At 43.6% G+C, this 24,717-nt stretch overlaps 1 protein-coding gene across 1 annotated transcript; it reads right to left on the minus strand.

Annotated features, from left to right (window-relative positions):
• Window positions 1-14,348: 14,348 nt before the first annotated feature.
• On the minus strand, window positions 14,349-24,129 carry LOC143737854 (uncharacterized). Its single transcript, XM_077229715.1, has 13 exons — window positions 23,978-24,129; window positions 23,778-23,855; window positions 23,471-23,554; window positions 23,084-23,210; window positions 21,895-22,061; window positions 19,725-19,816; window positions 19,377-19,464; window positions 19,211-19,227; window positions 18,791-18,873; window positions 18,619-18,692; window positions 14,810-15,013; window positions 14,642-14,708; window positions 14,349-14,551 (listed from the first exon to the last, which is right to left on the minus strand). Exons 1-13 carry the CDS (start codon window positions 24,109-24,111, stop codon window positions 14,414-14,416), a joined length of 1,353 nt encoding a protein of 450 aa, XP_077085830.1. The 5' UTR covers window positions 24,112-24,129; the 3' UTR covers window positions 14,349-14,413.
• Between the last annotated feature and the right edge of the window lie 588 nt (window positions 24,130-24,717).

Genomic DNA, 24,717 nt, shown 5'->3' on the forward strand with positions numbered 1-24,717 from the left:
TTCCACAGACCCATGGCATTTCCTTGCCATTGGCTCGTTTTGTAATACTCGAAGTTGATAGGCTTTCTAAGCGAAGCCCCATTCGTCGTCATCCGACGTAACTCGGAGTGACAACGAAAGGGAACACTTGTGTCGCTTTATAAAATTGAGGTTTAACCACTGGTGTCACATGGATTACTTTAATGATGTATTTCCGATCGTTCTGGACCTTGGATGTGTAAATTGCATTGCTCCCAGTGGAGGGACAGAAAGCTTTTGGATCTCATCAAAAATATTTTCATTTCGTAGGTCTTATGGGTTTGAAACTACATGAGGGTGAGTAATTAACAACATACTTTTCATTTTTGGACTTTTTTCACTTCTCAGACATTTTAATTCTGATTCAAAATGTTCAGTCAGTAAAAACGAGCCCTGACAGACGGCAACAGACTCCAACACTGATGCAACAAAACCAGACAAAGCGTCTGTTGCTTAGAGTAGATATCTGTTTGTGCGGTGGGAATTAGCATTTGCGTTACAGACATTGCAGTTCAATGACCGGGCCACATCTGCAGTCCTCATGCCTCCCACGACTATGGCATGTTCATTCAGATTTTACAAAATTTTCTTTAAAATAGAGTATCCTGGAAAAGGGATATATTCTAGGTGTAAATAAATTGGGGTTAAACTTTTCTTGAAAATTGTATAAATAAATAAATAGATAAATAAAACACAAAAACCAACATGCACAGAATACATTTCTATGAACTTGGTATGTTCCTTTTTCTTTATTGTTGACACTCCTATTTGTCATCAACCAAGGAAAGTGTTTGGACTGAAACACTCCCCACAATCAGCCCTTCATCTTCATGGATCAGAATCATCCCAGCACAATCCTGATGGGCACAATAGCAATGCAGAATCCAGCACTCATGCCTTACGGCATGTCTCACAGGCAGAGTTTATAAACTCCCCGGATCTGCTGCTATTATAACCGGATGAATCATTTCTTCATAAGGATTGTTAATTCAGCTTGGCAGCTGGAAGCCAAAGCCTCATTGGGAGTGAACTGTTATGAAAAAGATCTCTGAACCCTTCATATAAAACTAACGATGGAATAAACAACTCTTCTGCATTTTACAACGATGTTGGTCGCTGCAGTGCGTATTCTTTGATGCTGGTTCTCACTTAGTGTGAAATATTAATTCTGTGAAGAATACAGACGTGTTATACACTGAGAGAATTTCGATTCACTGGAGAGGCGAACAGAACAGAGAGTCTTTTACTCCAGAGGGCCTGCAATTCACAAGCATCTAACAAGTGTGAAGAGTCATAGAGAATCAATGGAATATGGATCGTGAGTAGTGTGTGAGGTACTACGGCAGTATATCGATATGAAGTGCTTCTCTCTCCTTATGGCTACGAATAGACTTTTTAAGAGCTCTGCAACATCAAAGGAGGAAAACAAGCCATCAGAAGTAACGTAGGCGAACAGTCTGTGAAACAGAGCAAAGCATCAAAATGGGTGGAAAACATGAAAGTATGAGCAAAATATAAAGGCCATCGTGGTAAACACAAGCAAATTGATGAAAGATATACACATCATTTTTACTTTCCATTGTTCAGTGATCTCTTTCGGGGTCCTGGAGAGGGGGTAATTTCGCAGACAATGTCAGAGATTGTTTCCATAAAGTCCACATTGGTTCACTCTTTTTATGGTAAACTGCAGGAATGTCATTAGGTCCAACTAGATAAGTAGTTTTCTTGTCTAGAAAAGCAGTCCAAGTAATCCTGAATTGCACCAACTGGCAAACTCTATGAATTATTATTATAATAATATTATTATTATTATACAACATTATTATGAGTAGAAGTAGGCTGATGTCACTTCTTACAGATATTTTTTCTCTCACTCTCATTTTCCTGTGCATCACTGATAGATTATATAAGATATAAATACTATATATAGGTGGCGGATCCTCCAAAGATGTCGGCCAGTGCGGCTATGAAAACATTGCCGGCAGTCAAACCCGGAAGGGGTCACCAGGCCTACTTCCTCCTCATGGGCCTGGGCCTGGCCCTCCTCCCCTCCCCCTGCTCTGCCTCTACTCCATCAGTGGAAATTTGTCAATCATTTTATTAATTTAAAAAATATCACCTGTTTACAGTTATCAGTATCACCAAAATCCAACTACTGGTAATTATAAATCCTGAACCTTCACAAATGAAAACTTGTGAAAGTGAACATGGTACAGAACACCACACCTTCTTTTGTAACTCTTTACTTTTGTTACTCTATAATATTTTATTAGTGTACACTGTACAGTGAACACTGATGAGACGTGTGGCTGTAATGAAGTGCACAATGAAAGAAATAGGGAAACAAAACAGTCTTTATTAAATCTAAACAGAACATTCAGAAGATGAAAACTACATTAAGCGTAGGGGCCATTTACACACCGTTTCAACTAAAGACAGAAAATTTTTCATGCCTTTTTTGGCCTTTCATTTACAAGGGGACATTTAACATTTAATTTTGAATTTAACAATACTATTACAACTTTACTTTCCTGTTATCTCTGTAAAGCTGCTTTGAAACAATTTGTATTGTAAAAGCGCTATATAAATAAAGGTGACTAACTGACTGACAAGACAATGGTGTTTTGGGGGCCTGAAAACGCAAACTTTTGAAAATGGGTTTCAAAGTGCAAGTTTATGAAAATGATCCCTTTATTGTCTCCATGTAAATCACGAAAACATTAATTTATGAAAAAACAGTGACGTCGTGCACATGCATATTATTCAGCACTCATGGTCGTGTGATGTTGCTTAACTGTATCATATGTTATGAATATAAAAAGTCCACATGCATTTTTTAACCACTGTATGTTCACTAAGTTTCTTTGTGTGTACTGTGCTCATTGTTTCCATTTCTCCTCATGAGGCACAAGCCTAAACAGCACAACCTTTTTTACCGTCAGACAGTCAGCGGCTGTTTTTGGATTGTTTGTCCGAATGTCGGCAGATATTTTTTTAACAATAATAATTTAAAAATTTAAATACATTTTACTGAGCTTGACGACAGTCTGACAGTTGTAAATCTTCTAGTAGCTGTGCCAAGACAAATCTGAATAACCTAATTCCTCAAAAACGTTGTTGAAATAGTTTGTCCCGTTGCTTTTATGGACTCTCTATCTATGGGCTTTCTCCCTTGTCTTTATGCCTCCATGTCCCCCCGATTGCCTCATAGACAGAAAAAGATTGTCTGCGAGCTTCTCCTCCTGTCTATACGGTGATTTCTCTACTGTGCGACAGAGAGTCGCGTGGTTATGACGCAATCGTTAGCCAATTTTTTTTACAAAAACAGCTTCTACGGGCCATAACGGAAGATGCAAAGTAATGAAGCCTTTTATACATTGTCGTGTTTCTTTAGAATTAAATAATGGACAAAATGAAGTCTTTGGACGCCTTAGATGTAAAGTTATTTGCTGTTGAAGTGACGCCAAAATGAATGGGAATCAATGGAATGCTAACAGCAGGTGATGGTCTGCTACAATGGCGGCCCCCAGGGAGGCTTCAGTTTCCGGCTGATGGATTATGCTTTTTCTTCAACCCAGGCTCATTGGAAATACGTTACTCTGCCTACATTTTTGCAAAACCTGAAATACGTACCTCCAGGTACGTTTCCCTGCACTTTTCGGGTGAAAAGTCCACTAGAGGCGATAAGTGGTATAATTTTTTCTCCATTCCAGATGGTTAAATAAAGGTTATAAAAATGACAATACCAGTAATGTTCAGACTTCTCAGTAGGCCTATACACTCATTTTTATATTAATTAGGATTTTTTTCCACGCTTTTAAGCTGCCACACAGCCCAGTCTCACGGCAGTTCGTGATATGGTCACGTCATTTAATCTACTGGATCGTGATACTGACACGTTTATTTCGTTATTTTCGTGATATCAGCATTTTTATTTTTTTATTTTTTTTACTAATGTAATGCACGATTCTTTCTGCCAGTCGGGCTGGAGCAGAGAAAGCCGTTTAATCGACATTTATTCACGATATCTTATCATGTTTAAATATATGTATTTCTTTTAATGTTATTATTTCAGTCTTATTGCCAGGGAAGCTGGACTGCTTTGCTGTTTATTGATTTTTAAAAAAAAAGTATAAACGACTACGCAAATTTTATCAGTAGGAAATCGCATTGAAGAAGTCTCCTTCCGAACACATCGCGATATTTGGCATCAGTTCATGTGTGCCAGATGTTGGTAAGTAGTCGAAAATACACTGTCCTACTCTAATCTTACTCTATGTGCAATTACTATTGTTCTTTAAACATACCAATTAACACAGTTATAATTAAGTTAATTTACCATACGATTCAGGGGAGAACATTTGATGAGTAAATACTGATTGAAATATTGTAGAAACTTTACCTGGGAAGGGCTGATCACGGCAAGATTTGCTGCGACTCACTAGTAGATCTTGTGAGGGTTGGTTCCTAAAAGAGCTGTTGAGTTTGATATTGTAGAGCTTTAAAAAAGATAAGAGACATCATGTATCACTGGAACATCAACAGACAGGGACCAAATTGTAATAATTTTAATGAATACAATGCAATTAATATAAACTTTTCTGACAGTGTATGGGACATCCGACTACTTTCCAAGAAAGCCCGCAACTGATTGGGCTATGGGTTTTGTAAGAAAAGGTTTAAGAAACAACAAATGCTTGATAAAATGTTTGATTTAGGGTTAAAACCAACACATACATACCATTGTGAATATTTGCCTTTGTAGCTTTTTGTCTCCCGTTTACTTCTCCTCAAACAATAATGAGCTGACTGAGTCCGAAAGGCCCTTTTGGTCTTTTCAGCTTAAAAAAAAGAGAAAACAAAATATCATTATATATAATATATCGGATTATTTAATGGGAAAATTACTGATTTACCTTACAAATATTTGTTGTTACATTATTAGACATTAAAAGCATGATAAGTGTTGTGATTAATATGCATTTACAACAAATATCACTTTAAAACTATGTGATTCTACTACAAATACCACTTTGGAACTAATTGTACTACCTTACTTTAAACCTAATATGAATATGATTAACTGATAGAAGGTCTAGGCCTGTAGCACGTCACGTGACAGATAGTGTTTAATCACCCTGTTTTGAATTAGAAAGCAATGAAACGCAAAGCCTCCGTGGAGATGACAGATAATGCAGTGACTGAACATGAGCTAATCTGATTCATTTCGACCATCAGAAAAGACATTATATCAAACATTATTAGGACAGTGTATTTTGCTACTTATCAACATCTGGCACACATGAACTGATGCCAAATATCGCGATGTGTTCGGAAGGAGACTTCTTCAACGCGATTTCCTACTGATAAAATTCGTGTAGTCGTTTATACTTTTTTTTTTTTAAATCAATAAACGGCAAAGCAGTCCAGCTTCCCTGGCAATAAGACCGAAATAATAACATTAAAAGAAATACATATATGAACATGATAAAATATCGTGAATAAATGTCGATTAAACAGCGGCCCGACTGGCAGAAAGAATCGTGCATTACATTAGTAAACAAATAAATAAATTAAATAAATAAATAAAAATGCTGATATCACGAAAATAACGATAAACGTGTCAGTATAACGAACCAGTAGATTAAATGACGTGACCCTATCACGAACTGCCGTGAGACTAGGCTGTCTGGCACCTCAAAAGCGTGGAAAAAAATCCTAATTAATATAAAAATGAGTGTGTAGGCCTACTGAGAAGTCTGTACATTAGCCTACTCATATAATTGTTTTTATAACCTTTTTTTAACCATCTGGAACGGAGAAAAAATGATCCCACTTATAGCGCCTCTAGTGGACTTTTCACCCGAAAAGTGCAGGGAAACTTACCTGGAGGTACGTATTTTAGGTTTTGCAAAAATGTAGGCAGAGTAACGTATTTCCAATGAGCCTGGGTTGTTTTTCTTTCAACACGTTTATAATTCATGATTGTCGTACTAAAAGAACAAGTGTTACCGTTTCACATTATACAAAGAAGAAATACTGTTCTTCAAAAGAAAAAGGACACCACATATGTCAGCTTTTATGTTTTTGATTCACTGTTCCCCTTAAGGGACTACCGCTGCGTGAAATCGCAGTGGGAACGCCCTCAGCGTGACGCGTCTGAAGCATGAATGAAATCAGTCAATGGAGAGAATGAGCGTACGGCGAGTGACGTCATCGACCAGGAAGCTATAAATATCCCCTGAGTACACAATACGCCAGCTTTAGTTACTTCAGCAGCTCTGTGTGTGTCTGAATCTGTCGATTGTGTTTGTCTGTTTTGTCAGGAGTTTTCACTATATATATTTTATATAAAAAAAAACAATATGAGCGAGCAGTATAAGAAGTGTGTTCCCCCGCTGTACTCGGTACATCACGGGTGGGGATTCACACGAGCTAAGTGTGGCTTATTTGGGAGTGCAGCAATGCCCAGTCGGCTCTCGAGGGAGTCGATTGTCAGCATTGCGAGCGTTTTCCCTTGAGAACTCTGCGCTCGCGGCGATCGCTCTTCGATGTGAGTGATTTGCTGCGAGCTCCCCGAGGCTCGGGTCCCGCTTCTGTTGAGGCAGAGCGGCGGCGCTTGTCTTGGGGCTCGCAGATGGATCTCGCTGGCGACGTTGAGACGGGCTCCGCCCTATCTCAGCTATCTCCGACGAGATCTAGTGCCTCTCACCCGGCTCTGGAAGCACGCGCTGCGGCGGTTACTTCTGCCCGGGTGGAGGCACATGATGATGTTGAATTGAGATTTTCCAGTTCTGAGGAGCTGGATGTCGCAAGTTTTGCATCAGAGAAAACTAGTTTATCTCATTATACTGCAAATGAAGAAGGTTTGATGGATGTATTATCTCGGGCTGTTGAAAAGCTAAAAAAAAAATAAAAATAACAGTATCGAGTGGCCAGCTGATAGACAGGTTTCTAGAATTAAAAGCAATCTAGATGATAGATTTCTGTCTGCACGACCTCAACCTTCTAGCCGGTGCTTACCGTTCTTCCCAGATCTTCATGCTGAGGTTTCAAAGACCTGGGTTAGACCGGTTTCAAGCTGAATTTACACAAATCAGTCCAATGCTTATGGTAACATTGTTGGTGCTAAATCTGCTGGTTATGTGACGATACTGTAGGCGGAGGAGACGCTCGCGAGCTATCTCTCTCCTGCTTCATCGTCTTCACTTAAAGCACCGGCTCTTCCACCAAAAAATAAATAAATAAATAAATATATATACCTCTGTGCTGGTGGGGAAGGCTTACTCGGTGGCTTGGCAGGCGGCTGCATGTTTGCATACGATGACTTTTATGCAGGCTTTTCAGGCCGACCTGCTCAAAGGAAATCTGAGGGGGGTCCCCGCCGAGAGAGACTTGCGTTCACCTCCCTTAAGGGTGCCCTGTCTCTCCCGGCGCCCTCAGGGGCCCGTCCTACTAACCCTGCCGAAACAGGGCGTAGAAGGGTCTGGCGAGTGCTTTCCCGAGGGACGCTCGCCGCCTCTAAGGAGGGTTCTAGTGTGTTCAGACCAGTCGTTCCCTGCCGGTGCGCCGTTACAGGGCACTGTGTCTGTCACGCAGAATGTTCAACCAGAGCAAAGTCTTTCGTCGAGTTCGTCTTCCAAAAGAGCACAGCAGAAGCGGAGTGTCACGTCTCGTGCCCCCCTGCAGAGAAACTGGAGGGACGAGGCGGGGCGCTCTCTGGCGCGGCCTTCTCGGGGCAGGACTGATCTGAGGACAGTCGCGTCGAAAAAGTCCTGACGGGCTGAACGTCAGGACTCTGAGGGTGGTCCCCATCGGGAAAAACTTGAGTTCACCGAACAAAAACACGGTGCCCTGTCTTTCTCGATGCCCTCAGGGATCTGTTCTACTAACCCTGCCTATACAGGGCGTAGAGAGACTCGGCGAGCGATTTCCCGAGGGACGCTCGCCCCCTCCAAGGAGGGTTGTGGAGTGCTCAGACCAGCTGTTTCCTGCCAGTATGTTACAGGGCGCTGTGTCTGTCACTCGGGATGTTCATCCGGAGGCCAGCCTCGAGAGGCTGGTTCCCTTAGTAGAGTTCCTGGCGGAATGGGTCCCCCACCCAGCAGGGAGTTAGGATACTACTTCATCGAAAAAAAAAATATATATCCTGACGTGCTGAACGTTAGGGTTCTGAGGGTGGTCCCTATCGTGAAAGACCTGAGTTCACTGCACAAGAACACGGTGCCCTGTCTTTTCCGATGCCCTCAGGGGTCTGCTCTACTAACCCTGCCTTCACAGGGCGTAGAGAGACTCGGCGAGCGATTTCCCGAGGGACCCTCGCCCCCTCCGAGGAGGGTTGTGGAGTGCCCAGACCAGCTGTTCCCTGCCAGTACGTTACAGGGCGCTGTGTCTGTCACTGGGGATGTTCAAATCAGATCCGAGGACTGGTTTGTCATGATAGATCTAAAGGACGTTTACTTCCATGTATCTATCCTCCCTCAACACAGGAAGTTCCTGAGGTTCGCTTTCGGGGGCGAAGCGTACCAATATCGGGTTCTTCCGTTCGGCCTAGCACTGTCACCCCGAACATTCACGAAGTGTACGGATGCTGCTATAGCCCCGCTGAGGTTACAGGGCATCCGCTTTCTGTACTATATAGACGATTGCTTGATTCTAGCTCAATCGGAACAACAGGCGGTTCGGCACCGAGATGTCGTTCTTGCTCATATCAAGTGACTGGGGCTGAGGCTCAATGCCAAAAAGAGTGTTCTTTCTCCATTACAGAGAACCACTTTTCTAGGTGTAGTGTGGGATTCAACGACGATGCAGGCACGATTGTCACCTGCTCGTATTGCTTTGATTCTCGCTGCAGTAGATCAGGTCAAGCTAGGCCAGTCATCCACTGTAAAACAGTTCCAGAGACTGCTAGGTCTCATGGCAGCTGCGTCCAACGTGATACCTCTTGGCCTCTTGCACATGAGACTGTTACAGTGGTGGCTCAGGACCAAGGGATTCTCCCCGAGGGGAAATCCGCTTCGCATGATCGTGAGTTTGCGACGGTGTCATCACGCCCTGATCATGTGGAAAGATCCTTGGTTTCTGTCCCAAGGCCCTTTGTTAGGAGCTCCTTGTCGTCGCGTTATGCTAATGACAGATGCCTCTCTCACGGGTTGGGGGGCGATCATGGATGGTCGCCCGGCTCAGGGTCTGTGGGAGGACCATCATCGTCTGTGGCACTTAAACTGCCTAGAGATGTTGGCGGTGTTTCAGGCTCTGAAACACTTCCTCCCAGACCTAAGGGGCCACCATGTTCTTGTCCAGACAGACAACACATCGGTGGTTTCTTATATCAACCATCAGGGGGGTTTGCGTTCTCGCCCGCTTTACAAACTGGCACGTCAGATCCTTCTATGGTCCCAGGGGAAAATTCTTTCTCTGAGAGCTTTTATCTCCCGGGGTATTTAAATCAGGGGGCAGACATCCTGTCAAGACAGGGGCCGAGGCCCGGCGAATGGAGTCTTCACCCCGAGGTGGTGGAACTCCTATGGAAACATTTCGGTCTTGCCGAGGTAGACCTATTTGCTTCTCGAGAAACATCACACTGCCCGCTGTGGTTCTCTCTCAGCCATCCAGCCCCGCTGGGGTTGGATGCGATGGTACATCCGTGGCCGAGGTCACGCTTGTACGCTTTTCCCCCGATCGCTCTGCTCCCAGGAGTTCTGGAGAGGGTTCGCCGGGACGGGCTCAGTCTCCTGCTAATAGCCCCGTTCTGGTCGGCCCGGGTATGGTTTGCGGACCTAGTGTCTCTCCTCAACGGCTCTCCCCTAGAGATACCGATCAGGAGAGATCTGCTCTCTCAGGCGAGTGGGTCGATCCTTCACCCCCGTCTAGAGCTATGGAGGCTGTGGGCTTGGCCTCTGAGGGGGCCCAGCTCATAGATTCTGGTCTCTCGGCTGAGGTCGTTGAGACCATCCTCCGATCCAGAGCTCCCTCCACGAGGAAGTTATATGCCGCGAGGTGGAAACTTTTCACCTCTTGGTGTGGAGAGCGCCAGCAGGACCCAGTTAACTGCCCGGTTGGTACAGTCCTGGATTTCCTGCAGGACCGTCTCTCCACAGGGTTATCCCACTCCACACTGAAGGTGTATGTGGCGGCCTTAGCTGCTTACCACACCCCTTCAAGTGGAGGTTCCCTCGGGAAACACCCACTTATGTCTCGCTTCCTTCGTGTCACCTTGAGGCTGAGGCCTGCAGTTCGCACGAGGGTACCAGCTTGGGATCTGGCCATCATCTTAGAAGGTCTCTCCCTTGCTCCTTTCGAGCCCATCGAGGAAGTTTCGGAAAAGTTTCTTACTCTAAAGACTATCCTTCTTCTCGCTATCTCATCTCTAAAAAGAATTGGAGATATTCAAGCACTTTCGGTGGCTCCCTCGTGCCTGGAATTTGCTCCTGGTTGGTTAAGGCCTTTCTCTTTCCGAGACCAGGTTATGTTCCTAAGGTTCCAACTGTTTCAGTTAGACCTATAGTTCTTAGCTCCACTCCCGGGGCTCAGGTTGTCTCGTCGGTTTGTGTCTCCTAATGACACACGACGGGGATTTGGTCGTATGGGCATGTGGGTATTGCGTTCCCACTGCGATTTCACGCAGCGGTAGTCCCTGAAGGGGAACGTATGTAACCCTAGTTCCCCGAAGGGACGGACGCTGCGTGTCCTGCCATACTCTCGGCATCCCCTTGGGTCGCTGCTTCAGTAACTTTTAAGCTGGCGTATTGTGTACTCAGGGGATATTTATAGCTTCCTGGTCGATGAAGTCACTCGCCGTACGCTCATTCTCTTCATTGACTGATTTCATTCATGCTTCAGACGCGTCACGCTGAGGGCGTTCCCACTGCGATTTCACGCAGCGTCCGTCCCTTCGGGGAACTAGGGTTACATACGTAACCCGGGACGTTTATTCTGTTTGGCAAAGTGGTAGCCTGATAGGCCTATACAATGTGTAATGAGACCATTTTAAAATCTGATAAACAAAATGCTTTAGAATTTTGCTGATAATATAATTTATAATGAAAAAGTATTAAATTAGCAAAACAAGCATTTTTCACCAGTATTTTCATTAGTTCCTATTGTGTTTATCAAGTGTTCATATTAATCTGTTACTTATTACAAATTTCATGACAAAAATCATAGTCAGTAGTGTAGTCTATTACATTACACATTTTAGGTAATATAACTACTTTTTGATTACTTTTGACCTTACTCATTTATCACACTGATTTAAATGTGATAATCTTAATGATAATCTTACCATATTAATATAAAAATACAAACAGGAAGTTTATTATTAACAAAATGAATTGCATTAAACATTAGTTTAACTTGTGAGGTGATGAAAAGCTAATAATTATTTAAATCGTAAAAATGTCAAATTAAAATAAATGAATAGTTTAAAAATAAAAGCATTCAAAATAAAACACCTACTAAAAAGGATGAATACCACATTTACCTGCAAGTCATGTGACCATTATTAAATTATATCAGAGGACAGAGAACATGCAAATCTGTTTTTAATCTAGATCTAGAACACTTTCAATATATATATTGCGCTGTAAAAGTGTTGCATTTATAATTTTGTTCAGTGTATATATGTGCTTCAGTCAAAGATGAGCAGAGAAATCTTGGCTGTAGAATTAACAGTAAATTGCTTGCAACCAGCTGCCATATATAGGATATATATATGTATATATATATATATATATATAGTAACTCGCCATTCGACCAAATGAAGCCCCACAAGCCACTCGACCAAACGAAATCCTGGCTCTTGACTTTACTGTTACTCTCTACTCTTTACGAGAGAATTTTCTGATCCTCACCGACATATTTACGAAGTACTCGCAGGCTGTCCCTACTAAGGACCATCCAAGATTGCCAGTTGATTTCCTTGAGGACACGGCCGAGGTGCCTGAGGACACTACTGTGGACGTGCGCCGTTCAGCAAGGTCTACGGCAGGGCAGCATTCAAAGCCGATTAGTGACATAAATGATGGTCCAGATTCTATTAGGAATAGAGGGTGGAGACTCCAGGACACGAGGTGTCATCGTCGGGCCGCCGATTCATTTGGAGGGGGTGGATTGTGGCGGGTGGGTTCAGGACGCTCTTTTTCTTTTTTTTCTCTCTTCCTTGTCCCCTCGTTTTCTGCCCCCGCTCGCTCCCACTCCTCCCCATAAGGCTACCTCACCTAGGCCGTTTCTCAATATGCGTTCTTGTCTGTACTTGTGTTCTTGTGGACTTGTGAAACGTCATCAGTCGCTGCCCAAGTACTGTCTCAATACACAAGTTTGCATTTTGGCAAGAACGGTTAAAAATCCCGGAAGTGTTCTTGACACGCCCATTTTACCGAGGATGCATCGGTTGGTAACTTGTGTGAACTTGACGGCAGAAATATCCCAGCATTCATTTCGGCATTCAAGGAAGGAGCGGGGAGCAGAAAGGCAGAACAACAGTAAGTCGTTTTTCTACAATTTCGTATGCTATTTCATCACTACATTAACTTCTGAGAACATTTGATGCGAGAAATCTACTGTGTAGATTTCAAATATTGCCATTTTTACGAAAATTTATGGCGAATCGAAAATATGCTCAAACATTTTCGGTAGTGAAGAATCTCCATAAGCGCACGCGGGTGTAGCTAGCGAGCCAACCGGCCAGTCATGCTAAAAACCTGGCTGTTATCATCAATAAATCTTGTTATGTTTGTACTGAAGACGGCGCTGTGCGGGGGTATAGCCCAATACCAGCAAGAACACATCGCCTCAAACTGTCAGCAGCGTTCTGTGTGCTCGTCACCTTGTAAGTTAATTCTTCCAAGAACAACTAGCAAGAGCGTTCTCCCCAAGAACACAAGTCCGTTCTTTGCATTCTTGGTTTTGAGAAAAGGCCCTACTATGGGCGGGAGAGGTTGATAATATAGAACAGGCAGGTGTATAGGGACCTAGATTTGTTGGCTTCCGGCGGCGATTGACGATAGCTAGCTGCAAATGTGTTGTAGTGGAGCAATGTTTGGGTGCTGTTGTAGCGTAAGGTGTTTCCGAGTGATTGGCAACGGCGCACTGGTTGTGTGTGTGCGCTTCCGAAATCAGTTTGGAATGTCTAGACTGATGAGCACAGAGGAGGTACAATTTTATTCGGGTTTTAGCGAATCCCTGATGGTTTATTGCTTCGTTTGTAATAGGGCTGCTTTGTTATTTTCGTCAGCGTTCAGTGACCCTGGTGAAGGTGTGAAGCGTCGAAACACTGTTTATTCACCCAATTACTACTCTAAACAGGTATGTTATGGCTCTGATTATAATGTGTTTGGTAAAAAGTAAAACGTGTAATAAAGTTATGAGCTTCATGGTCCTGGTTTGAAGAAGTAATGGCAGAGGATGTTTCTCTCAGTTATTCTATCGACTCATGTCTTGCTATGACATACCAGTATTCAATGTATGGGTTTGGTGTTCGGTGTGTGTGCGTGTGCGTGTGTTTAGTAGATATGTAAATGATGTGTAGATATGTAATATGACTGACTATGTGTTTTTGGCGCATAGAGCGCTTAACTGGGTATTTTGTTTCTTTTGTTTATAGAAGCTACAGCCATTCCGATTGTCGGCTGCTGTTCTCATGAATGTCTATGAATGTGCAGGTGCTGCTTTATTTAGACGTGTTGTTTTCGTTTTGTTTAAACTGTCATTTAGTTTCTTTTCCCACTAGTCGGTGGGCTGTAGGAGATTTGTGTAGTGAACTGATTGTGGCCACCTGCTAGTGGGTTCTTTTTTTAGTCTTTTTTGTTTGTTTGTTTTCCCCCTCCTTCCCTAGTGATAGTTCCGGGGTGGATTGGGCCCATAAGATATACTAGCGCTGGGTTCTAGTTGGTCTCCTTAGAGTGGTTCATCCATTTGTAATAAATGTGCAGTTTAATGCTGTGAAGTGTGCATCTTTAGAGATATCCTTAGGAGCACGGTTGCCATGGTTGTATGGGCTGAGTTTGTTGTGTTTTTTTTTGTTACACACTCTAAAGTGATGTGCCTTAGCTCACGTGTGGTATTGATCTTTAGGTCTGGTCAAACTCGTATTCCGGTGGCCCACCCACCTATGTCCTACCCCTATGTTAAGCGATGTATTTGTGTGTTATTTATTGATAACCAAATGTGACTCATATTTTAACTGAGATCAAATAAACTTTTTTTTTACTTTGTTAAGCTAAGCCTGTGCGTGCTTCTTTACAAAGAGGGAATCCCCTTACTTTTACCAGTCTTGTTCAAAGGGTGGCGTAGTTAGTACTGCCATAGACTTGCAGGGGGGCCACACAAGACCATGTTTGCCGAGTAGACACAAGTACACAAGAGTTGACACAAAACATGTGCCATAAAACATGTCCTAGCATGGTTTAATGTTGGAGATCACTCCACTCATAAGCCATAGATTTCCAGTCTCTTTAATGCTGTAAGACTGTCCAGGAACCAGACTGAACTCAAATCTCTGAAGCAGTTTGGCAAGCACAACTTTAGCCTTCAACTGAATGTAGAAATATGCAGAGTTGTTATGATCACAGCAAATTTGGCACTTGGAAAGCAATTGTGTAAATGTGTGTTTGTGTTTCATCACCTGTGAGAAGACCTGCCATAGACAGGTTCGAGGACCAAGTGCAAATGGGTAGTAGCAGTAATAAGGCCTTTCAGATAAGAACACAATTTGATATCATCAGATTTCATGCTATAATGTTTATAACATCCTCATAAAACCCATTTACAGCTTGTCCCCATAATGACTTACTTGGGGGCATTCACATCAAATCTCTCAGGATCAAACTTCAACGGATCTTTGAAAAACTTTTCCAGTCTTTGAGAGACATAAGAACTAAACTGTATGGAAAAATGTGAAAATGGTTCAAAATAGTCAATGTATTCATATACAATTAAGGAAGTAAAATTGATGATACCATTGTTCGAATTCATTGGAATTATTAAAATAGAAATAAGTCATAATTTACCTGTTGTTCTACTAATGCAGTATGATGTTCTTTTTTTTCAGACCGCAAAGGGAGAAATTTATCCCACGTGTTCTGAAGGGTTTGGTAAAAATCCAACCAAAATTGAATGTATTATTTAAAGAAAATCCTGACCTCTGTGCACGACTGCATGTTCAATACTATTCACAGTTTACTCTGAATCGCTCAGAAAAAGCACACAAGTTGTGAGAAATCAAGATGAATAAAAATGCATTATGAAATACAATGCCTAGAAATCTCAATAAAAGTATCAGTGTAGCTACTTTCTACACTGAGTCGATAACCGTCAGAAGGACTGTTGACAGATGTGAACGTGATAAATTCTTGTTGCGACGAACATAACGGAAATATTCACCTCAGAGAAGAAGGTATATGGATTATGTTTCATGTCGCATTTTTCCTAGTCTTGATTTCTCACAACTTGTGTGCTATTTCTGGGCAAGTTGGAGTGAATAGAGTCTCGCAAATGCACACATCGTGCAGCCGTGCACAGAAGACCAATGGCAGGATTTTTGTAGAATAATACATACAATTTCATTTTTTTTTTGTCAAACCCTATTGTATATGCCCAGAACACATGGAATTTACGACACATGCCGCATTCTGTGATACTCTTGCGTCTTTAAAAAAAAAAAAAACGTGATGCTGGTCGCTATTCACTGCCATTATGGATGAGCGTGAGTGTCTGAGGAGCTGTAGGAGCACATCTGATCTCTTCTGGAAGTTGGTTCCAGCTGCGGCTGGCATAATAGCTAAAAGCAGACTCGCCATGCTTAGAGTGAACCCTTGGTATTTCTAGCTGATGTGATCCTAGTGATCTGAGTGATCTGTTGGGTTTATATTCAGTGAGCATATCTGCAATGTATTGAGGTCCTAGGCCATTGAATGATTTATATACCAGTAATAATACTTTAAAATCAATCCTAAATGTAACTGGCAGCCAGTGTAAAGACCTGAGGACTGGTGTGATGTGTTCATATTTTCTGGTTCTGCTCAGAATCCTAGCAGCAGCGTTCTGTATGAGCTGCAACTGTCTTATGGTCTTTTTGGGAAGGCCAGTGAGGAGTCCATTACAATAATCCACCCTGCTGGTGATGAAAGCATGCACAAGTCTTGACTGGAAACAAAAGCATCTAATTTTTGCAATATTTTTCAGGTGATAGTATGCTGATTTAGTTATTGCTTTGACATGACTACTGAAACTAAGGTCTGACTCTAGAGACACACCCAGATTCCTGACTTGATTTTTACTTGTTTGACCCCTAGACTGAAGGTATGCGTTCACCTTGAGAACTTCATCTTTGCTTCCAAACGCAATGACTTCAGTTTTGTCTTTGTTTAACTGAAGAAAGTTTTGCCACATCCAATTGTTTACTTCATCAATGCATTGGAACAGAGAGTTAATGGGGCTGTAATCGTTAGGCAATAGGGCTAAGTAGAGCTGTGTATCGTCTGCATAGCTGTGGTAAGCGATTTGGTTATTTCTCATTATTTGGCTTATTGAGAGCATGTACAGGTTGAATAGCAGTGGCGCAAGAATTGAGCCTTGAGGGACTCCGTATGTCATGGGTCATGACATGCGGATTTAGACTTATCTTATCTCCAGACGTATCTTATGCCTTATGATTACGCGATTTTGACTCCTAAAATCTTATCGTGTCGTGGACAAGAAACATGTCAGACTATACGTTGCTTCCTGACCAGGCATCGCGTGCCGTCTTTAACGATGCGCGTGATGTCATTGAGAAGGCGAAACTATAGCGAGTGACTTCCGGAAACGAACGTAAACAAACAATGGATGTGGCAATGAGTGTTGTATTGGCTGTCCTGTGTTCAGAAAACTTAAAAAAAGAAAGAAAACCCGACAATGGACACGTTCCTGGATTGCTCGAAGAGGACAGTATTGGCTGTCAATCCCCCAAAGAGAACTTGAGGTAAAATATTGTTTTCTTACGAACCTTTCCTCCATGTCATAACTCCACCAAGTAGCACCATCGTCTCTCTTTCGTTTCGCCATTTTTGAAAGTTGTGTACGGAAAAGCTTCTGTGCTCCTATTGGTCAACCTCATACATGTGACGGAACCCGTCGTGGACGACCGTTTAAAAAATTAAACATGCTAGTCTTTTTGTCGTGAAGCATCGCAGACGCGACATAGGTTGTCGCCCACTATGACACACTATACGAGATGATACGATCGAATCTTGCGTCCCGACGCCCGTTGTCGTTTACGAATCCCCACGAGACCCTACGTCAAACGGATCGTGCCAAAATCGGGCTAAAATCGTGTAATCTGAACCAGGCGTTACTTGTCACTCAGACTTATGATCTCCAATACTCACATAATAACCTCTCCCTACCAAGTATGACCTGAACCATTTCAGGACTATCCCAGAAAGCCCGACCCAGTTTTCCAGCCTGTCAAGAAGTATGTTGTGATCGACAGTGTCAAATGCAGCACTGAGGTCGAGTAGTACCAGCACTGATAATTTGCTTGTATCGGTATTTAAGCGAATATCGTTTATTATCTTTATGAGCGCTGTCTCTGTGCTGTGATGCGGTCAGAAACCAGATTGAAAATTGTCAAAGTATCCATTTGAGCTTAAGAATTTGTTCAGCTGATTGAAGACAACTTTTTCAATGATCTTGCCTATGAAAGGAAGATTTGAGATCGGTCTATAGTTGTTTAATATGGTCTTTTCCAGATTGCTCTTTTTCAGGAGGGGCTTGACAACTGCAGTTTTCAGGGAGTTCGGAAAACTCCCAGATAGAAGTGAGGCATTTACTGGCCACAGCGTGAACAGACGAGCATTACTGGGAATCTGTCAATACTCAAAACAATAGAGCAGCCGCCTGGGACTTTGAGCCGATTCATAACCATGTCCTCATGCAACCAGCGATTGGTTCTTGGAGCAGTTGGGTACAGTCACAGTGTTTCCTTCCGGACCTAATGGAATGAGTCAACAATACAAAGACCATTCAAAGATATGGATACAGAAACATTTGTGTTTGTAGCATAAAAGACCATCTCTGCAGACCAGATCCAATCCTGTTCTCCCACACCTGTCTGTTATTAACACGTGCTCCTCAATATCTCAATTAGCTGGTCCCGTTGTGTTGGATCAAGGTTGGAGCTGAATTTTGCAGGAAGATAGATCTCAAAGAACAGGATTGGGCATCCCAGCTGTAGACCAAAGATCTAAGCTAGAGTTAAAGCTGCTTCCTCGAGCCCCTCTACTGCGGACAATAAGCCAAATAAGTTTATTAATAGCTTATATGGGCAAAAGAACTCTTGACACCAACTTTAGTATTTTGTTCTTCCCTCATATTTAAAAAATATAAAATATTTAGGTGGTTTTATCGAACTTGTATTGTCATTAAAAACAAATATCCCCTCCGGACATCACTTTTTGCCACTACTGTAGATGATTTTAAAGCTATCGGACTAAATGCAGCATAGCTCATATTTTGATTACATGGGGCCTCTACCATAAAAACTTCTAGATTATAGTAGTAAAGTGCCTTAGTGTAGCGCACTGCTAATGCTATGACAAATCCAGAAAAAATTAAACGTACCTTTTTCCAAAAAAGTTAAAGAGGTGTTTGTAGACAAAGGGATCTTTGAGATACTTAGGTGACATCAGGATTTTCTTCAATAACAGGGCAGGGTTTTTTTTTATTAGATTTTGGGGCTTCGGATAGGCTACCATTTATTTTTTCATTAAGACATAAAATATTAAATATTTACCTTTGTAGCCTCAGGACAATGAACCATGATGGTGACATTATGAAAACTGTTCATCCTGTAGACAGGGCCATAATTTATCTCCCCTTAAAAACAAGAACATGGTCATATTGGTGAGAACGCTTTGGCTTAATATTTCTCTATATTTCAATAACGTTCAGAAGTGTACTTCTGAAAAAATATATTAAATTACATTAAATCGTTTGACTTTTTAGAGTATAAAATATTAAACAGTACAAAACACAGAGAGAGAGAGAGAGAGAGAGAGATATGCAATGTCACTACCTATGTGATATTACGTAACAATTGACATGTTTTGTAGGTGCAAGGTCAAAACAGCTGTCACGGATACACCAGTTTCAGCGCCAGACTTCTACACTCCGCCCACTCGTTCAGCCTCACCCGAATTCTAATCCTCCGCACCTGTCATCACCACCTGTCTGCAATCCACATTCACTTCACCCACTGCTCAAAAGGCACACCAGTTCACCTTCCCAGTTGTCTGGTCTCGTCTATCCACACAACAAACCTGACTCTCTATCAAGAAACCCTTCCAAGCTGCTGTTTACCTACCTGCTGTGATACTTACCCGTCTGCTACCTCGATCAAGTACTCTTCTCCAGTCCGGTCCTTCTTCAGCCAGTCTTCCATCAGCCTTCGACCAGATCGTCTACTACCTGCATCAGATAAAAGACTTAATCAACCATAACGCTACCAACCTCATATTCATCTGACTTCAAACCTGCTACTCACCTGCCGTATCTGTCCCTGAGTGCGTTCAAATAAACCTCTTGTTAACTTTACCTGTTTGTGTCATTCTGATTTGTGACAGAAGACCAGACCACTATGCACGGACCGGCAGATCACGGTGGAGAGGAAGATTCACCCCCGATAACCGCCCCGGATACTTCGCGGGACGTTCATCACAACCCATCACCATCCATCACCAGTTCTTTTTCATCTGCCTCTGTATGTCCCATGGCCCGTCCAGCGCCCTTCTCAGACGAGGAGGGGGATTGCAGCGGATTTCTGTTGCAGTGCGAGTTGTTTATGGAAATTAATCCATCTCAATTCCCCACCGAAAGAGCTAAAGTGGCGTTTGTCATTTCCCTCCTCACTGGTCGAGCCCTTCTCTGGGCACATGCTCTATGGGAGGATCATGGCCCCGTTACCTCGATCTTTCTTCACCTTCACAGGACACTTCCGGGAAGTGTTTTCCCAAGCCACCAACGCTCTCTCAGCACAGGATCAACTGTTCCGGTTAAGACAAGGTAAATCTGTTGTTTCATCATATGCCTTACAGTTTAGCACCCTGGCGGCCGCCATGGATTAAACCCGGAGATTTTTTTACAGCTGGCCATTTATGACGATGTCATCGGGCTTGAGAGTCACATCCAGCGCTCCATTCGCGTGGATCAACGCCGCACTGCGTGCCAGCTCGACAGCCCTGCACTGCCTCCTCCTCGTCCTGCGTCTACGCTCAGCCCTTCAGCACCAGAACCCATGGACGTCGGTTCCACCCATCTGTCTGTCGCTGAACGCCAACGTCGCATCACCAGCAGTTTGTGTCTGTACTGTGGATCCTCCGGTCATCAACTCATTTTCTGCCCTGTTCGTCCCCCACGACCGGCGGTGAGTACAGTCTGTCTCCACTGTTCCATTTCACCAATGAAATACACTCCAGTTATCCTCACTTACCAACAATGATCTCTTCCAGCGCAAGCGCTAGTTGATTCCGGTTCCGCGGCCAACTTCATTTCCCTATCGACTCTGCAAATACTTCAGACCTGTAAGAAACCCATTCCTCAGACTCTCCATGTGCAATCCATCATGGGGAAACCACTCGGTCGTGGGCGGATCGGTCATAGCAGTCCCCTCATTTCCATGAAGATCGGTTGTCTACATGAGGAGGACATTCAGTTTCTGGTGCTGGAGGGCTCTACTGCAGAGATCATCCTGGGACGCCCGTGGCTGGAGCTCCACTCTCCCAACATCCACTGGTCCTCAGGTGAGATATTGTAATGGGGAGATGACTGCTTCAATCGCTGCCTGCACTCCGTCAAGAAGGTTCCTCATTCATCATCCACTTCGGCTCCTGATATCTCCATTGGCTCCACTTCTATCGAAAGTCCACCTACCGACAAACTCCCTGAGGTACCAGTCCCTTACCGGGCGTTCCAGGATGTCTTCGACAAGCAACTGGCGACCAAGCTTCCACCTCATCGGCCATGGGACTGTGCGATCGACCTGCTGCCTGGGGCGGTGCTCCCACGTGGTAAAATTTATCCACTGTCCATCCCGGAGCAGAAGGCCATGGAGGAGTACATCGAGGAGGCACTCTATCAAGATTACATCCGGCCATCCACGTCCCCTGCCGCTTCCAGCTTCTTCTTCGTTGGGAAAAAGGACGGAGGCTTGCGCCCCTATTGATTACCGGACACTCAACAATTCCACTGTCAAATTCCGTTATCCCCTTCCTCTGGTTCCCAGCCGCTTTGGAACAACTCTATGGTGCTCGCGTCTTCACAAAACTTGACTTTCGCAGTGCCTACAATTTAATTCGAATCAGAAAAGGTGATGAATGGAAGACGGCGTTCATAACCCCAGCAGGCCACTATGAATATAGGGTTATACCCTTCGGACTGTCTAACGCTCCTGCGGTCTTCCAAGGGTCCATGAACAAGATATTTTGTGACTACCTACATCAATTCGTCATCATCTACATCGATGATATTCTCATATACTCAGCCAACCTATCCGAGCACCACCACCATGTCCAGTCTGTTCTCCAGTGTGAGTTTCATCAGGAAACCATCTACTTACTCCACACAGCATCACCATGGACCAGAGGAAGGTGGAAGCTGTCTCCAACTGGCCATAACCCACCAACATTAAAGAGTTACAACGTTTCCTGGGCTTCGCAAACTTTTATCGCCATTTCATCAAAGGAATCAGTCAAATCAGTGCACCTATCACTTCACTTCTACCCTTTCTAAAGAAAGGGGCCAAGTCTCTGTCCTGGACCACTGAAGCCACCCTAGCCTTCGAGAAGCTCAAAGCCTCTATCAGTTCCGCTCCTACACTAGTCCATCCCAATCCTGATCTACCGTTTCTCGTCGAGGTGGACGCCTCCAACACAGGGGTAGGAGCGGTTCTCTCGCAGCGGCAGGGGACACCACTCCGACTCCATCCATGTGCCTTCTCCAAAAAGCTGTCCCCGGCGGAGCAGAACTATGACATCGGCAACCGAGAACTGCTGGCTATTAAACTCGCCCTGGAGGAGTGGAGACACTGGTTGGAGGGAGCAAAACATCCATTCGACATCATCACCGATCACCGCAATCTAGAATACCTCCGAGATGCAAAGAGACACAACACCCGTCAAGCCCGCTGGTCACTACTCTTCACCCGATTCAATTTCAACGTTACCTACTGCCCAGGAGACAAGAACATCAAGGCCGACTCTCTTTCCCGCCTATACCAACCTGATACCATCACCTTCAACCTGGAACTCATACTCCCTCCAGCCTTGGTTGTCAGTCCCATACAGTGGAGCCTTGATGACCACATAGCTGATGCTACACGATCAGAACCTGCTCCGCCGGGAGGTCCTGAGGGACGGACCTACGTTCCCACTCGTCTGCGTCTGTCCCTCATGGACTCAGTCCATACATCTCCGGGCTCTGGACACCCAGGCAGCCAACAAACCCTCTCGCTCATCCAACAACGCTACTGGTGGCCCGATATGACCCAGGATGTCTCCAGGTACGTAAGGGGCTGCTTAGTCTGTGCCATGGCCAAGGTTCCTCGTTGCCTACCGGAGGGAAAACTAGTACCACTTCCAGTGCCCACAAGGCCTTGGTCTCATCTCGGCGTGTACTTCGTAACCGACTTACCTTCTTCAGATTCCCATACATGCATCCTGGTTGTAATTGATCGATTCTCCAAAGCCTGTAAACTCATCCCTCTACCTGGTCTACCTACTGCCTTCGGAACCGCTGAGTCACTCTTCAATCAAATATCCCGTCACTTCGGCATACCTGAAGACATTGTGTCTGACCGTGGACCTCAGTTCATTTCCTGTGTCTGGAAGGCCTTCTTCAACCTCTTGGGGGTTTCAGTCAGTTTAACCTCTGGTTACCATCCACAGTCCAACGGCCAAACTGAATGGAAAATACAGGAGATCGGGAGATACCTGCGGTCATATTGTCACGATCATCAGGACTGCTGGAGCCGTTACCTTCCCTGGGCCGAATATGCACAAATCTCTCTCCAGCAATCCACCACAGGACTCACGCCCTTCCAGTTCATACTCGGCTTCCAGCCGCCCCTGTTTCCCTGATCAGGAGAGCCTTCCGACGTTCCAGCACTCCACCACTGGTTCCAGGTGAGCGAGAGGGTCTGGAACTCAGCACATGTCCATCTGCCAAGGGCTGTCACGGATACACCAGTTTCAGCGCCAGACTTCTACACTCCGCTCACTCGTTCAGCCTCACCCGAATTCTAATCATCCGCACCTGTCATCACCACCTGTCTGCAATCCACATTCACTTCGACCACTGCTCAGAAGGCACACCGGTTCACCTTCCCAGTTGTCTGGTCTCGTCTATCCACACGACAAACCTGACTCTCTATCAAGAAACCCTTCCAAGCTGCTGTTTACCTACCTGCTGTGATACTTACCCGTCTGCTACCTCGATCCAGTACTCTTCTCCAGTCCGGTCCTTCTTCAGCCAGTCCTCCATCAGCCTTCGACCAGATCGTCTACTACCTGCATCAGATAAGAGACTTAATCAACCATAACGCTACCATCCACATATTCATCTGAATTCAAACCTGCTACTCACCTGACGTATCTGTCCCCGAGTGCATTCAAATAAACCTCTTGTTAACTTTACCTGTTTGGGTCATTCTGATTTGTGACAACAACAAGATAATCAGATTTTTTTTTTTTACAAATAATCTGTTTATACAAGAGTTTTGTTCTTACCATTGAAGAAACAAGTCGTGCATTAGACTTTTCGATTTTATCGCTCTTCTGAAAGATGGTAAATGCCCCAGCAGAAAACTTGTCAAAATATCAATTCTATGTTAATTTATCTCAGCTTTGATCATATACTGACTTACTGCAATACCGTTTAGTTGTATAAAACACAGTTATATAGAGAACACATTCATAAAGTTTCTTACTTATCTCTTGGAGGTCTAAGTATATGATCATATTTCTGATGAACATGTCTTACATACAGACAATATGCAAGAAATGCACTTAAAACAGCAGCGAGCAGGTAAAACATTATAAATGAGACCCATTCTGAGATCATGATGGTTCAGTACATTAGCTCAGCGTATAATGTGTGTCTCTGCCCCACTAGTATAGCCAGAAAAGCGTCTCTGGGTGTGCATAAGAAAAACTGGGTGTGCCACATTTATTGTCAGATTAATGTGCAAAAAAACTTTGACCCGGCGTATCACTAACTTTACAGAATAGACTGGGCTGATGTGTAAATCTATACTCAGGGTCGGCACATAAACATAATATTATATAAAATATAACTCAGGGCTCAGCATTAAGGCTTTTCATGTGCTTGTCGTTCGAACAAGTAAATTGGTCATTCACTTGTCCAGGTAAAAAAATTGCTTGTCCAGAAAAAAATGGGATTTTTTTTTTTTGTGCTGTAAATACAAATTATTCTGAAACAATATTCTCATCAGTGGTCAGTCAGCTTTTACATATTTAAATCTGCATATTTGTGATATTTTAACCTTTATAAAGAGCATTTTTCCCTAATCTGTTTAAATGTACAGTATATGCTTCATCTTTCATTTTAAATTCTTAAATTTGGTCAAAAAATTAAATTGAAATAATAAGAAACTATATGGCTGTTACCAGTCAAATTAATTAATTTACACTCAAATATTACAACTGC

This window comes from Siphateles boraxobius, unplaced genomic scaffold (assembly GCF_051911475.1).
Source record: "Siphateles boraxobius isolate OS27281-9 unplaced genomic scaffold, OSU_SipBor_1 130, whole genome shotgun sequence".
NCBI lineage: Eukaryota > Metazoa > Chordata > Actinopteri > Cypriniformes > Leuciscidae > Siphateles > Siphateles boraxobius.

Bases quoted from the DNA above. Each gene is read 5' to 3' on its own strand.
- LOC143737854 (XM_077229715.1), bottom strand. From the start codon at position 24,111: ATGATCTCAGAATGGGTCTCATTTATAATGTTTTACCTGCTCGCTGCT. The intron at 19,465-19,724 runs GTGATGGGTTGT...TATCTGATGCAG, and splicing joins AAAAGAACTGGTGATGGATG to GTAGTAGACGATCTGGTCGA. The intron at 15,014-18,618 runs GTACGTTTAATT...TAAATTATGACT, and splicing joins TTTAACTTTTTTGGAAAAAG to TATTTCTATTTTAATAATTC.